This window comes from Ranitomeya imitator, chromosome 2, assembly GCF_032444005.1.
Source record: "Ranitomeya imitator isolate aRanImi1 chromosome 2, aRanImi1.pri, whole genome shotgun sequence".
NCBI lineage: Eukaryota > Metazoa > Chordata > Amphibia > Anura > Dendrobatidae > Ranitomeya > Ranitomeya imitator.
In genome coordinates this window covers 355,390,603-355,406,881 of record NC_091283.1, presented here as the reverse complement: position 1 = coordinate 355,406,881, position 16,279 = coordinate 355,390,603, and the positions used below count along the sequence as shown (strand labels likewise).

At 44.6% G+C, this 16,279-nt stretch overlaps 1 protein-coding gene across 2 annotated transcripts in view; it reads left to right on the top strand.

Annotated features, from left to right (window-relative positions):
- The window catches only part of LOC138663789 (oocyte zinc finger protein XlCOF22-like), a 38,952-nt gene that overhangs the window by 6,451 nt on the left and 16,222 nt on the right, over positions 1 to 16,279 (top strand). The window contains exons 1-8 of one of the 2 annotated variants that reach the window (XM_069750126.1): positions 6,825 to 6,880; positions 6,968 to 7,036; positions 8,470 to 8,629; positions 14,265 to 14,414; positions 14,540 to 14,719; positions 14,803 to 14,926; positions 15,008 to 15,105; positions 15,311 to 15,401. In XM_069750126.1, the coding sequence (XP_069606227.1) occupies positions 14,337 to 14,414; positions 14,540 to 14,719; positions 14,803 to 14,926; positions 15,008 to 15,105; positions 15,311 to 15,401 (571 nt within the window). In that variant the 5' untranslated portion in view covers positions 6,825 to 6,880; positions 6,968 to 7,036; positions 8,470 to 8,629; positions 14,265 to 14,336. Of the gene's footprint in view, positions 1 to 6,824; positions 6,881 to 6,967; positions 7,037 to 8,469; positions 8,630 to 14,264; positions 14,415 to 14,539; positions 14,720 to 14,802; positions 14,927 to 15,007; positions 15,106 to 15,310; positions 15,402 to 16,279 lie in introns of those variants that run through there. The other variant, XM_069750125.1, reaches the window with a different exon arrangement.

The following is a 16,279-nucleotide window of genomic DNA, read 5'->3' as shown; positions in this document are numbered from 1 at the left end:
GTGTTCAGCTGTTACCTCAAACTAGAAGTGTCCCCTCTCTCTCCCTCTCTGACCAGTGACACTGGGAGACTCAGGAACATGGGGAAGGGGCGTGGCCTAACAAAAGGGGGTGTGACGGAGTTCTCCTGCTGTCTCCCGGGATGAGAGCGTCCTGCGCTGGACAGCGGGGCAAAGAGTCAAATCCGGGAAAGTCCCGCACAATGAGGGATGGTTGGGAGGTATGGAAATGTGTAGAGACATTGCCGTACTTTGTAAAGGACACTACTGATGTCCTCAAAAGACTCGACGGCCTTACCCTTGATGATGATATGTGGTTCGTTACCTGTGATGTGGAGTCCCTCTATACATTGCCCATAGCCACGGGACGCGGGCTGCCCAATTTTTTCTCAACATGACTAATCTTCATCCTGAACTGATACAGTTTATTCTAAACTTGTTGAATTTTATACTCATAATTTTTTTGTGTTCAAGAACCGCCCCTTCCTTCAGCTCCAGGGTACGGCAATGGGGGCGTCATGTGCGCCTTCATATGTTAATTTGTTCCTGGGGCTGTGAGAGAGGAATACGGTCCTTGACACACCTGGTCACAGCTCTGTCATCTCGTGGCGACGCTACATCGACAACATATTTTTCATCTCACTGATAATAGTGGTCAATATTAAATTGGCTTGGAAGTATAGTCAAATTACAATTGACTTTTTAGATCTCTAAATTTCAAAATTGAATGATGGGACTGTCTGTACAGATATCTACAGAAAAACTACCGCGACCAATGCGCTGCTACATTTTACATCCTCACATCCACCTAAGGTTAAAAGTTCTATTCGCATAGGACAATTTTTGCGGGCACGTCGCATCTGTTCCAATGATGCGACATTCCATAAGCAAGCCAAAGATTTATATTATAGATTCAAAAATAGGGGCTATCCAAATAAAGACATAGTGAGAGGCTACTCCCGTGCCCTATATGAAGACAGATCCACCCTCCTGTCAAAATCTACTCAAAAGAAAACTACACTAACGGATGCATTACCTAGATTTACCACCAAATTTAATTCAAATTGGGTTGAGAAAAACCAGATTTTTAAAAAACACTGGTCAGTATTGTTAACAGATAAAGATCTACTACGACAATTAACACTCCATTACTTGGCGCAAATCCCAGACCTTGGGTGATATGCTCTGTCAGAGTCACTACATCCCTCCTAAAAATAATCTTTTTTTTTTTTACAAACAGCAAAGGCCCCCTTGGAGATGTTTTTCTTGCAGAAATTGTTCGGTCTGCCGCTGTATTATCAGGACAAAGGAATTTCTGAATTCAAAAGGAGACAAAACCTAAACCTAAAAATTGTTCACCATATTATGTGTAACACAGAGGCAGTTGTCTATCATGCCAGCTGCCCCTCTGGTTACATACCGTATATACTCGAGTATAAGCCGACCCGAGTATAAGCCGACCCCCCTAATTTTGCCACAAAAAGCTGTGAAAACTTATTGACTCGAGTATAAGCCTAGGGTGGAAAATGCAGCAGCTACCAGTGAATTTCAAAAATAAAAATAGATGCTCCATACCATAGATGGTATAGATAGATTCTCCATATAAAGCTGTGCCATATATAATGCTCCATACCATTGATTATTGCCCCATAGATTACCCATATATAGCTCTGCCATATAGAATGCTCTGCACCGTTCATTATGGCCCCATAGATGCTCCATATAAAGCTGTGCCCCATATACAATGCTCTGCACTGTTCATTATGGCCCCATAGATGCTCCATATAAAGCTGTGCCATATATGCTCTGCACCGTTCATTATGGCCCCATAGATGCTCCTTATAAAGCTGTGCCATATATGCTCTGCACCGTTCAGTTTGGCCCCATAGATGCTCCTTATAAAGCTGTGCCATATATGCTCTGCACCGTTCATTATGGCCCCATAGATGCTCCTTATAAAGCTGTGCCATATATAATGCTCCATACCATTGATTATTGCCCCATAGATTATCCATATATAGCTCTGCCATATAGAATGCTCTGCACCGTTCATTATGGTCCCATAGATGCTCCATATAAAGCTGTGCCCCATATACAATGCTCTGCACCGTTCATTATGGCCCCATAGATGCTCCATATAAAGCTGTGCCATATATGCTCTGCACCGTTCATTATAGCCCCATAGATGCTCCTTATAAAGCTGTGCCATATATGCTCTGCACCGTTCAGTTTGGCCCCATAGATGCTCATTATAAAGCTGTGCCCTATATGCTCTGCACCGTTCAGTTTGGCCCCATAGATGCTCATTATAAATCTGTGCCCTATATGCTCTGCACCGTTCATTTTGGCCCCATAGATGCTCATTATAAAGCTGCCCCATATAGTGCTCTGCACCGTTCAGTTTGGCCCCATAGATGCTCCACATAAATCTGTGCCATATATAACGCTGCTGCAATAAAAAAGCCAAAACACATACTCACCTTTCTTGCTTGCAGCTCCCCAGCGTCCGGTCCCGGTGTCTCTCCGCACTGACTGATCAGGCAGAGGGCGCCGCGCACACTATATGCGTCATCGCGCCCTCTGACCTGCACAGTCAGAGCGGAGAGACGCCGGGAAGATGGAGCGGCGCCCGGCATGTGGATCGTGGACAGGTAAATATGACATACTTACCTGCTCCCGACGCGGTCCCCGACTCCTTCACCCGGACAGCTGGTCTTCGGGTGCCGCAGCTTCTTCCTCTATCAGCGGTCACCGTTACCGCTGATTAGAGAAATGAATATGCGGCTCCACCCCTATGGGAGTGGTGGAGTCCATATTCATAAGTTTAATGAGCGGTCCCACGTGACCGCTGTACAGGGGAAGAGCTGCGGCACCCGAAGACAGTGTGATGGGCATGGGGAGCGTCAGGATCGCCGGGACTAGGTAAGTATGCCTCAGACCTCCCCCCCCCCCTCACCCGCCGACCCTGCCACAGACCGTGACTCGAGTATAAGCCGAGAGGGGCACTTTCAGCCCAAAAATTTGGGCTGAAAATCTCGGCTTATACTCGAGTATATACGGTATATATAGGCATGACAACCAGACCACTCAAAATTCGTGTACAGAAGCACATTAGGGATATAAAAAATGCGGCAGTTTGTCTGGAATCACACCTTTTAAAAACCATTCCGAAACACTTCCTTGAGGCCCATCAATGTAATTCAAAGGGATTTATCGTTCGGGGCATAGACCATGTCTAAATGGGCATCCGTGGTGGTAAAACTTTTACAGAAAGAAACACGTTGGATGGTTACACTGTACACACTAACACCCAATGGCCTTTATGAAGCCATCAGTTTCAAGTCTTTTTTCTAATCTTTATATGTGCACTATTTTATATAGGTCATGGGTTCTGTTTTTAGTTGTTTTTTGGTGTGATTAATAGTGATGAGCGAGTATACTCGTTGCTCGAGTTTTCCTGAGCACGCCTGGGTGGTCTCCGAGTTTTTATGACTGCTCGGAGATTTCGTTTTCAAGGCAGTTGAATTTACAGCTACTAGCCTGGCTAAATACATTTTGGGGTTGGCTGGTTGCTAGGGAATCCCCACCTGTAATCAAGCAGGCTAGTAGCTGTAAATCATTCAGCTGCTGTGATGAAAACTAAATCTCCGAGCAGTCATAAACACTCGGAGGTCACCCGAGCCTGCTCAGGAAAACCCGAGCAACGAGTACACTCGATCATCACTAGTGATTAATTCATTTTCTGAATTTTGTAGATATATTCTATCCTACTATTTTCATGATGAATCATCATCGTACTATAATTCCAGATCAATTATCACCGCTAATCACAGTTAGGCTATGTGCACAGGTTGCGGATTTCCTGCGGATCCACAGCGTTTTTTTCCGCGTAGAAACGCAGATCCGCAAGTGATTTACAGTACAATGTAAATCAATGAAAAAAAAAATGCTGTGCACATGGTGCGGAAAATTCCACCCGGAAATGCTGTGGATTAAAAGAAGTAGCATGTCACTTCTTTTGTGTGGATCTGTAGCGTAATTGTACCCATTCCATTATAGAAATCCGCATCGGTAAAAATGCATGAAATCCGCACAAAATCCGCATTAAGAAACGCATCAAATCTGCACCTGCGTTTTCTGCCAAGAGATGCAGAATCCGCACAAAAAATTCCAGAGGCAAATCCACAACGTGTGCACATAGCCTAAATGGAAAAATTTCAAGAAAACCGTTTGAGATATATTATTATAGCAATACTCTAGCGTCTATTCTATGGATAAATACATTGGCACTATTATTGTGTTTATTCTGTCAGCTAGAAGCATATCTATCAGGCATTTATGTGCCATTGCACGGCTTTCTTGATCTTCATAGAATAGCTTTTGGCACGTACCCAAAAATCTTTTCAAACCTATGTTTATCTGACTGTCAGCTTGACTTGCTGCTGTGGTTATTTGAGAAACGCTCTGTCCCTCTGTTATACAAGTACTTAACGACCAGCTGCAACTTCGAATGGTAGCATCTACTAATGTGCAGACGAGTCCGATGCGTGTGCTGCACTCTCCCCGCGGCATCTCGGGCATGGACACGTTGCCATGGCGATGTGAAGTGATGACGCACGTCCTCCTTCCCATCATGCATATCACGCGCTAGCCTACTTTGCCACGGGGCATCACGCAAGGCGGTGCATCGATTCGCTGATTGATCCTTACCCTCCCATATATATACCCCTGACCTCCTCTTATTAACCATGCCTCCTAACAAAGCTGAGGGTGGTGAAACGCGCGTCGAGTCTCCTGCGTGTCTCACTGTCACCCCAGCACACGGCAGTTACCATGTCTCAAGCTAAATAACTTTATATGTGAACTTTGTTTCATCTTCTTACCGCGGACAAATAAGTTCACCAACCTTATACCATTCATTGGGTCATGATGGAGAGCAATTGGGAACTATAGGTGCAGGCTACATTCACTCTGCACACAGGCTCTCTATTAGGCTGGTTTCACACTTGCGTTTCAAAACGCATGCGTTTTAAAAAAAAAAACGCATGGTGAAAAAACGCGTGCAAACGCTGCGTTTTTTTTACGCATGCGTTTTTGCATGTGGTGAAAAAAACGCAGCGTTTTGACGCGTTTACATGCGTTTTTTCATGCGTTTGCGTTTTTTAAACGCATGCTGAGAAATGTGTGACAGCTGCCAATCATCAAAATAAAGTAAAAAACCCACTATAAACAGAAATAGTTAGGGGTAGGGTTAGGGGTAGGGATCATAACCCTAACCCTAAAGGGATCCTAACCCTACCCCTAACCCTAAGCCTAAAGGGATCCTAACCCTAACCCTAAAGGGGTTAGGGGTATGGTTAGGGTTAGGATCCCTTTAGGGGTAGGGTTAGGGTTAGGATCCCTTTAGGGTTAGGGGTAGGGTTAGGATCCCTTTAGGGTTAGGGGTAGGGTTAGGATCCCTTTAGGGTTAGGTTTAGGGTTAGGGGTAGGGTTAGGGATACTGTTAGGATCCCGTTAGGGTTAGGATCCCTTTAGGGTTAGGGTTAGGATCCCTTTAGGGTTAGGGTTAGGATCCCTTTATCACCTTTATGGTGGGGGATGGCATAATCAGTGTGTTTTCTGTTTTTTTAAATAAAAACGCATGCGTTTTTAAAGCAAACAAACGCATGTGCTCAAAAACGCATGCGTTTCCATTGACTCCAATGTATTTTTTGACACAAAAAAACGCATGAAAACGCATGCGTTTTTATGTGTCAAAAAAACGCCTCTCAAAAATACTACAAGTTGCATATCTGAAAAAGAACGCATGCAGCAAAAAAACGCATGCATTTCAAAATGCGACCAAACGTGTACAACAAAAAACGCATGCGTTTTCAATGTTAAATATAGGGGAAAAAAACGCATGCGTTTTTTGTGCAAAAAACGCTGCAGACAAAAACGCAAGTGTGAAACCACCCTTAGGCACAGTCATCATATTAGCCTCTAACCTGCCCCAATAACTTGATTAATATGGTGCACTAGATCTACCTACTATTTATTACTGCCCTGTGTTATAGTGCCAATCTAGACACGGTTATTTTTCCATCTGGTATCATATTTACCAACTTTTCATGTTAGGCTAGGTTCACATTGCGCTAGGTGAGTCCGTCTAACGGACACGTTTTTAAGTAGTAAAAACGCAATGTAACGCACATACTAACGCACCCATAGACTTGCATTGTCTGACGCATCATGACGCATCCCAAAATTGGTATGCGTTTGTCACATAACGTTTTTTTTCTGACGGACCTTGAACGCGGCTTGCAGCATTTTCGGGTCCGGCCAAGCTAACGCAATACTAACGGAAGCGTTCATTCTGCCATAGAAGGCTATGGCAAACGCAGTCAGACGCAAATCATGAAAAATTTCCAAATAGAACCACACATTTTAATAGCGTTTGAGGGTGGTCACATGTGGTCATGTGACAGGAAATGTGATTTCGGCCAAATGAGGAATATCCCACCCACACATTTCTCCTGAGGCCTACTGCACGTGACAGAGTCTTGCAAGAGATCACAGGAAATGTAAGTACATTTCTATATATTATATATCTCTGTATACATCATGGGAGTCTGTATTGTCCGTCGTATGTGTGTGTACTAAAAATGTATTGCTTTGTTGCACGCATATGTCGGATACTGATGTCAGCAGCAGCAGCAGCGTGTCTGCGGTGTTTTCTTCTCAATCGGTAGGCTTGCACTTTAAAAAACCACAATAATGTTGTGTGAAACTCCATTGTATTGAGCTAAGCACGTTATAAAAATCATGTTTTTATTGTGAATAGGAGTCTTCTGAGCCCGAGGCTGCTAGACCTCCCCCCAAAAAACAGGCAAAAACCACAAAGGTACATGGCACACATTTTGAATTTTTCAGGCATAAATTTATTGATCCAATGAATGTTAATTTTTTTTTCATTTTACATACACAATAGGTTGTGGCACACGGAGGACACAAGAGAAAGAAGGTCCCTAGCCGTCTGTCGTCGCCACAACTGCCAGTGGTAAATATAAAACTAGAAATATTCTATCCAATATTTATCAACAATCTATCTATTCACTTTCTATCTACTATATCTATAAACTATCTATCAACTATCTATCGCTCTATCTATGTATCTATCTATCGCTCTATCTATCTATATCTATGTACCGTATTTTTCGGACTATAAGACGCACCGGACCATAAGACGCACCCCAAATTTGGGGTGAAAATTGCAGAAAAAAAGATTTTTTATAACATGGGGGTCCGTCTTATTGTCCGAATTTACAGTATCTTATGGCGGTGGCAGAGCAGGGTCACAGGAGGCAAGGTGGGGTGATGCTGGGATGAGGAGGTGCTGGGATGAGAAGGTGCTGGGATGAGAAGGTGCTGGGATCAGGAGGTGCTGGGATCAGGAGGTGCTGGGATCAGGAGGTGCTGGGATCAGGAGGTGCTGGGATCAGGAGGTGCTGGGATGAGAAGGTGCTGGGATCAGGAGGTGCTGGGATCAGGAGGTGCTGGGATCAGGAGGTGCTGGGATCAGGAGGTGCTGGGATGAGGAGGTGCTGGGATCAGGAGGTGCTGGGATCAGGAGGTGCAGTGAGAGGTATGGTGTGAGAGGGGTCCCTGGCGTACCATGCAGGCTTACCTAGGTGGCAGAGGTGCGGTGGCAGAGGTCCGGTGGCAGAGGTGCGGTGGCGGGGGTGTGGCAGCAGAGGAGGCGCAGGAAGCGGGGTCCCTTTCCCTGGTATGGTGATGCAGCAGGCCCGGTATGCAGCAGAGCCGGGTGAATCCTCTTGTTATCGGTGGGCGCGGCCATCTTCCTGAGGCCGCGCGTGTGCAGATGAAGCGCTCTGCTCCCGGGGCTTCAGGAAAATGGCCGCGGGAGGCCGCGCGTGCGCAGATGGAGATCGCGGCGGCCATTTTCCTGAAGCCCCGGGAAGCAGAGCGCTCCATCTGCGCACGCGCGGCCTCCGGAAAATGGCCGCCACCACCGATAACAAGAGGATTCACCCGGCTCTGCTGCATACCGGGCCTGCTGCATCACCATACCGGGGAAAGGGACCCCGCTTACTGCGCCTCCTCTGCCGCCACACCCCCGCAACCGCACCTCTGCCACCGGACCTCTGCCACCGCACCTCTGCCACCTAGGTAAGCCTGCATTGCGACTATTAGACGCACCCCCCATTTTCCCCCCTTTTTTGGATTGGATTTTTCTATCCTATCAACCTATCCACTTGTTGTCTGCTATCTACCTCTCAATTCTCAACTATCTATACACTATATATCTATCTATACACTATTTCTAAACTATTTCTCTATTATCTATCTAACAACTATCTATCTACTATTTATATATCAACTATCGTAACAAACTATCAACAATTTTTCTACTAATATATCTTCAAACTATCTATCTACTATTTATATAACTTTTTTTTTTTAAATTTAAAGCCGATGCTGTCCATACCCGTTGGAAATCCATACGCGATCGCTTTGTCTGTGACTACCGCAACAGTCAGAATGCACCAAGCGGATCAGGTGGCAAACGGGTGACCCCGTATGTGCATTACGACCAATTGCTCTTCCTTCAAAAAACATTGTCTCAGCGCTCGTAAGTACAAATGGGTCTGTGTGCGAGACATAATTGTTGAAAGGAAAATAATTAATTTTTTTTTGGGGGGGTTACAGCACGATATGCAGTACCGCTGCGCCTAGACCGGCAGAGGAACTGGAGCCTTCTCCAGTGGAACCAACCCAACCTGAAGATGTGTCTGGCATCAGCGAGCCACGATCTGTGGAGAGAAGCACTGTTGCTGAAGGTGTGAGTGCCCGGTTGCAATCACAGCGTGGACGCAAGCCAGCATCACAAAAAGATGAAGCTGATGCAATTATTGTCGATGGACTCCAACGGGTAGAGGACATGTGTCGCAGTGAGCTCAAAGACCTGAGGCGGGAAATTACCGACCTGCAATCCCGCGAGTCTGTATACTCTGCTAATGAGTGGAAGCTACTTTTCTTGTCCTATGTGCCTGTCGCTCAAAATATCCCGGCACATAGAAACCTTATGTTTAGACAAAGACTGAACGACCTTCTTGAGGAATTTGTGGGCCCCCAGGAACCCGCTCCATCGGGAACAAGAAGAATGGACATGCCGGCCTACAACCCTCAATATAGAGGCCGGGGTGAAACGAGCATGGAACCTCATAGACAATGTAGCAGTCCATCATACAGTTGGGCAGACAATACGCCCGTGCAGTACCAAAGTCTTTAGTACTGTTCACTGTCCCCAGCCAGGTGCAATTATCGCGTTGCAAGTTTTGTTGTTTTTTTTTTTTTTTTTTTTGTAACACCCAATTTCTATTTTACTTTTTTTTTCATCCCTATGGGATATCATATGTTAAACCTGTCTACCAACTTTTAACACAACATAACTTTTTACACGACATAAGGTTGTGGGAAATAAAACAAACAATAAAAGCCACACACATTTCAGCAAAACATCAGGATACAACTTAAGACTTTAAATTATTTTCACACGTGTCTGTTTTGCCATGGAACATGGCCTTCATGCGTGAAGTAATGTGCAAATTGATCATGAATCCTCATTATTTGTGCTGTAGACCAAACTGCATTCGATTCAATGCTAATGAGGTTCGACTCACAATCATCGGGGTCTACCACCTGGGGTTCATGTCTCGCCACAAAATTATGCAGACAGATGCACGCCTTCACAACACGGTCCACATGTTCTGATTGCAGTTGCATGCAGGTTAGTAAAATCCGCCATTTTAATGTCAAAATCCCAAAGGCACACTCCACATAACGTCTTGCCCGGCTCAAGCGATAATTAAAAATGCGCCTGGTGGAGTTTAGACTACGGCTTGAGTACGGCTTGAGGAGATTTTGTCCGAGTTGGAACACCTCATCACCAACTAAAACATAGGGCAAACTTGGGCCTTCGGTCCCCGGAAGAGGTTGTGATGTGGGTTTGTTAAAATTTTGGCTGTACAAACATCGGCCCATGTTGGAGTCTCTGAAGACTCTGGAGTCGTTAGTCCGGCCATAAGCACCAATATCCACAGCAACAAAACGGTACCTGGCATCCGCAATCGCCATCAATACTATGGAAAAGTATTTCTTATAGTTATAGTAGAGGGATCCACTATGCGCAGGTTTCTGAATCCGAATGTGCTTGCCGTCCACGGCACCAATACAATTGGGGAAATTAGCCACATCTTCGAACTGTTGGGAAATCGCTAGCCACATTTCTGATGTTGGTGTTGGTAGCACAAGTAGTTGCAAGTTGTTCCAAATGGCATCACAAGTTTCCCGAACCAGTTGGCAAATTGTTGACTTCCCAAGTCTAAATTGATAATGCAGTGACGCAAAAGATTCTCCGGTAGCCAGATGTCTGTCGGCATTCAAAAATAAAAAAAAATTAGGATTTTAAAGATCAACTAAAAGGCTAGTTACAATAGAATATACAATGCCACACGATACCGAGATCTAGTCTTTGTCAATAGAATGATAAAAAAAATGTATAATTACCTCACAGTCACTACTAAACGTTGCTCCGCACAGATGCTTTCACGAAAAGTGCTGCGATGATGATGTATCTCATCCTTCACATGTGAGAGCAGAACATCAAAGGTCTCAATGGACATCCGTAGATAGCGTTGGAATTTGAAGGGATGATCCCGAAGCTGAACATACAGGGTGTGAAAGGCACCATATGTATTCCGCAAGAAATTCACTTCGTGGATCCAATATCTCCTTTGCGAACTACGCTTTCTCTGCCGAAGTCGCAACCGCATCAAGCGAAATCTAACAAGCTCAGACACAAACATCTTGCTAGCAGAAGTTCACTCAATGCTTTCAAAATGGAGAATGAGTCTGTACCCACACCCAACAATGACAAAAGGGAAAAAAAAAAAAAAAGGACAACTTTATTGACAGTGACAAACGCAGCCAAACGGATACTTCGTAACGGACATCCAAATGAAAAAACGCGATCACATGCGTTAACGCTAGCGTTACCGTGACGACGATTTTACGCATATTTTGGCTCCTTTTCTGTACATGCGTTTAACGAATCCGTTTAACGCCATGTACTTGACGCAATGTGAACCTAGCTGCTTCTTACATATTAATGCCTTTGTATTTTTTTGTCTGCTAAAATATGTGCAATAAAATGTATACTATCTTTATTAACAAACCCCTTTTTAACTCTTTATTCGGATCTCTAGGTTACATGTTTACTTAAGGCATGGTCCATTGATAAAGTAGAATATGCTTATAATAGTGACCCAAGTAAGGAGTCTTTTCTTTTTTGGTGGAATCAATAGAAACATGACTTTAGAAGCAGGAAAAAACTAGTAATATATTAATGATCCCCGATTACTCCAGTGCCACCACTGCTTTGGTACCCCACCAGTTTTTGTATTCCCTGGTCAGTCCAGACAAACAAGCCATCCCTACAGCCAATCAGTAGCTGAAGCAGTGACCGACATAGCCAGTGATTAAGTGATTATGAGCATGGAGGAGATGTCTTAATCAGCAACTCAACTTATGTTCCAGTCCATGTGAGACAAAGACAATACAGTGGGTATGGAAATTATTTAGACCCCTTTACATTTTTCACTCTTCGTTTCATTGCAGCCATTTGGTAAATTCAAAAAAGTTAATTTTATCTCATTAATGTACACTCTGCACCCCATCTTCACAGACAAAAAAGCAGAAATGTAGAAATTTTTGAAAATTTATTAAAAAAGAAAAACTGAAATCTCACATGGTCATAAGTATTCAGACCCTTTGCTCATTATTGTGTAGAAGCACCTTTTGAGCTAGTACAGCCATGAGTCTTCTTGGGAATGATGTAACAAGTTTTTCACACTTGGATTTGGGAATCCCCTGCCGTTATTCCTTGCAGATCCTCTCCAGTTCCGTCAGGTTGGATGGTGAATGTTGGTGGACAGCCATTTTCAGATCTCTCCAGAGATGCTCAATTGGGTTTAGGTCAGGGCTCTGGCTGGGCCAGTCAAGAATGGTCACAGAGTTGTTCTGAAGCCACTCCTTTGTTATTTTAGCTGTGTGCTTACGGTCGTTGTCTTGTTGGAAGGTGAACCTTCGGCCAAGTCTGAGATCCAAAGCACTCTGGAAGAGGTTTTCATCGAGGATATCTCTGTACTTGGCCGCATTCATGTTTCCTTCAATGGCAACCAGTCGTCCTGTCCCTGCAGCTGACAAACACCCAACATAGCATGATGCTGCCACCACCATATTTCACTGTTGGAATTTTATTGGGCAGGTGATGAGCAGTGCATGGTTTTCTCCACACTTACTGCTTAGAATTATCACCAATAAGGTCTATCTTCATCTCATCAGACCAGAGAATCTTATTTCTCATCATCTGGGAGTCCTTCATGTGTTTTTAAGCAAATTCTATGCAGGCTTTCATATGTCTTGCACTGAGGAGAGACTTCCGTTGGGCCACTTTGCCATAAAGACCCGACTGGGCTGCAGTGATAGTTGACTTTGTGGAACTTTCTCCTATTTCCCTACTGCATCTCTGTAGCTCTGCCACAGTGAGCTTGGGGTTCTTCTTTACCTCTCTCACCAAGGCTCTTCTCCCACTATTGCTCAGTTTGGCTGGACGGCCAGGTCTAGGAAGACTTCTGGTGGTCCCAAACTTCTTCCATTTAAGGATTATGGAGGCCACTGTGCTCTTAGGCTACTTTCACACTTGCGTCATTTGGAATCCATCGCAGTGCGTCGTTTTGGGGAAAAAACGGATCTTGCAAATGTGCCCGCAGGATGCGTTTTTTCCCATAGACTTGTATTGCTGACGGATCGAGATGTATGGCCATACGTCGCGTCCATCGTGCACTGGATGCGTTGTGTTTTGGCGGACCGTCGGCACAAAAAAAGCTCAATGTAACGTTTTTTCGTACGTCGCGTTCGCCATTTACGAACTCCGCTCCCTCCTCCCCGGAACTTAGAGTGGGCAGCGTATGCGTTGAAAAACTGCATCCGCTGCCCATGTTGTGCCAAATTTTCACAACGTGCATCGATACGTCGCGCCGACGCTTAAGGTACCGTCACATTTAGCGACGCTGCAGCGATATAGACAACGATGCCGATCGCTGCAGCGTTGCTGTTTAGGTCGCTAGGAGACGTCAAACACTGGCAACGCAGAACGATGCAGGAGCGATCCAGTGACGTACTTATCGTTCTCGCTGGTTGTTCGCTCCATGAAGAAACATTGCAAGCATCGTTGCTTTTGCTGTCAAACATGACGAATCACGCCGACCTGACGACCAAATAAAGTTCCAGACTTTCAGCAACGACCAGCGATGTCACAGCGGGATCCTGATCGCTGCTGCGTGTCAAACACAACAAGATCGCTATCCAGGACGCTGCAATGTCACGGATCGTTGTTGTTCTCGTTGTAAATTTGCTCAGTGTGAAGGTACCTTTAGCGACGGACCCGTACCGACGCAAGTGTGAAAGAAGCCTTAGCCTACAATTTCTGGGCAGGTAGAGCTGATTTCTCTACAGTTGGATTTTTTTTTTCAATTTTTGCAAGGTTGTTTCCACCAATCTCTCCCATCGGGAAACAATGTACAGTCTGAGTTGTGTCAACGCTGCAAATTTTTACTTGGAACCATAGGTGACTCCAGGTCACCATAAGCTGCAACCTTAGAAAGCAGATAGACTTTTTAATGACTGTCCAATAATACAGAAAATCTGATGGTTCAGAACCTGTCTGGTCCCTTTTAGGCTGCATTCATTTATATCTTCAGTTTTAAAGCTGAAGTCTTAAACAGGTAAAGTTTTACTTTTATTCTACTTCCATATATGTAGCAAATATTTTATATGTACCTGCCTGAAATCGGCTGGGCAAGGAGTTCGGCAAGCTGGAAAGCCCCCAAGGCAAATGTTAGGATTTGTTTCAGATTTGCATTAGTATGCTTTGGGGGTAGTGTGGTGCCACCTGTGGTCATTTTTCCTTACTACAGGTTTATGAAAATTAATGTTTAAAGTGTATGGTGTTATCACATCGTGGATGTGTTGTTTGTCTGGATATTTTCTTGCTGAAGGGGGCAAGTTTACATTTCAAATGGTGTATCATTTGTGTGTGGGGGTGCAGTATGAACGGAGATACAAAGTAATCACCGAAAAAGAGTGTTTTGAAATAATATAGAAGGATTCTTTTTGTTATATCGGATCATCTTCTTCCCATTCAGGTTTCTACAATATCGAATCCCTTCAGTGGAAATGTTCTATATAGTATAATTTTCCTGATTGACCCATCAGGGATGGATAGCAACAGGGATAAGATGGCAGAGAGACTATTAGACCTCACCCTAGAGATCCTCATCTGGCTTACTGGAGAGGTGAGAGACTCTGACGTCATATTATATCATTTTTATCTATAAGCATGACAGATGGACAGAACTGGAGAGGTGAGGACTCTGGAAATGTCTGTAGTGAGATTTATTAATGTGTCTCTCCATAACAGGATTACACAGTAGTGAAGAAGACCTCTAGTGAGCGCTGTCAGGACCCTGTGCTTGTGGGATGGGGAAGAACCCTGAGCCCATTCACTGGGACTCCATCTCACCCCTTGATACATGACGACATCAATGACCAGAAGATCCTAGAACTCGCCTACAAGATGATTGAGCTGCTGTCTGGAGAGGTGACACTGCTGGGAATGCTGGGACTTTATACAGTAATGCTATGAAGGGTTTGGGGGGATGACTGTATCATTGTATGTGTCAGGTTCCTGTAAGGTGTCAGGATGTCACCATCTATTTCTCCATGGATGAGTGGGAATATTTAGAAGTACACAAAGATCTGTACAAGGACATCATAATGGAGATACCCCAGCTCCTCTCATCACCAGGTAACAAACATGACTAAATACACACAACCTATAATTATCTTTATGTAAAGAATTAATTCACTAATTATATGTTTCCTCCAGTTTTATCCAGTAAGAGGACAACACTAGAGAGATGTCCCCGTCCTTTTCTTCCACAGGACTGTAAGCAAGAAGATCCCAATGTTCCTCAGGATCATCAGGTAGATGGAGCGAAGGTGTCATGAGATCTCCGCAGTGATGTGTAGACGGCTGTTAATATCTTGTGTTCAGTGAAGTCTTTTTTTTAATCTACCAATATTTTATGTTTTATACTTGTGTAATGAGAATGGTGGAGATGGCCGGATTAGAGCTGATCATTGAATTGACTTCTCCATCTGTCTGTGACTTTTACAATATTTGTTTCAGGGTGAAGATCTGACCCTTATTAATACTACAGAGACATATGTGTGGGGTGATAAGCGATGTAAAGAGGAGGTTCCTACAGATAACTGCCCAGGTGAGTAGCATCCATTAAATAGAGAGCCACGGATTATTTTCAGTCATTGACGAACATGATACTGGTAAAGCAGTTGAAGTTCTTGGAATTAGCTCTAGGAATCAAAGGAACAAGAGAGGGGAGGAGTGGGAACAATCTGCACAAAACAGTTCTCTGGAGCTGGAGACTGGAACTAGAGTAAAGGCTAGACACTATACTCAAGCGATGGGTAAGCGATCCATGTGGCTATAAGTGGACCCAAACAGGAAACAAGATGGCCTTCACAAATTCAACACCGGTCATCTTAGTAAGGGCAATGTTTCCCTAATCTTCACCGAACCACCTGTTAAGTTGCCTGACACCTTTTCTGGGGATAAAAAATTATTCAGGGTGTTCAAAGAGGGCTGTAAATTGTTTTTCTCTCTGCGTCTGCACGCCTCTGGGAATGAAAGCCAGAGTGTGGGAATTATTATTTCTTTATTAAGGTGGGCTCCACGGGCTGGGGCTTTGGCCTTGCATCCTCCCCCGGATACCCTGGAGGAAGCCATGACCCAGGCTGTCCGTATGGACCGTAGGCTCCGTGCCAGTGGGGTGATGCATCAGGAAACCCCTTTATACTCCACCTCAGGGGACACTGCTTCGCCTACAGAACCCATGGAGGTGGGAGCCATCTCGGTCAAAGAGAGAGAGAGGAGTCATGGCAGAGATAATCCGCTGTGCTTTTACTGCAGAGCCTCGGGACACTGGAAAAAGGACTGTCCTTGTCCCTCCTCATTTAAGATGTCAGGAAATGCCTAAGTCTGGGTAACGATCAAGGAGGTTTCCCAGACTCCCAGGTACAATTTTCCTCATTTGCTAAAATCCTCCTCCAGGTGGAGTTGGGGATTATTGGTGGTCCC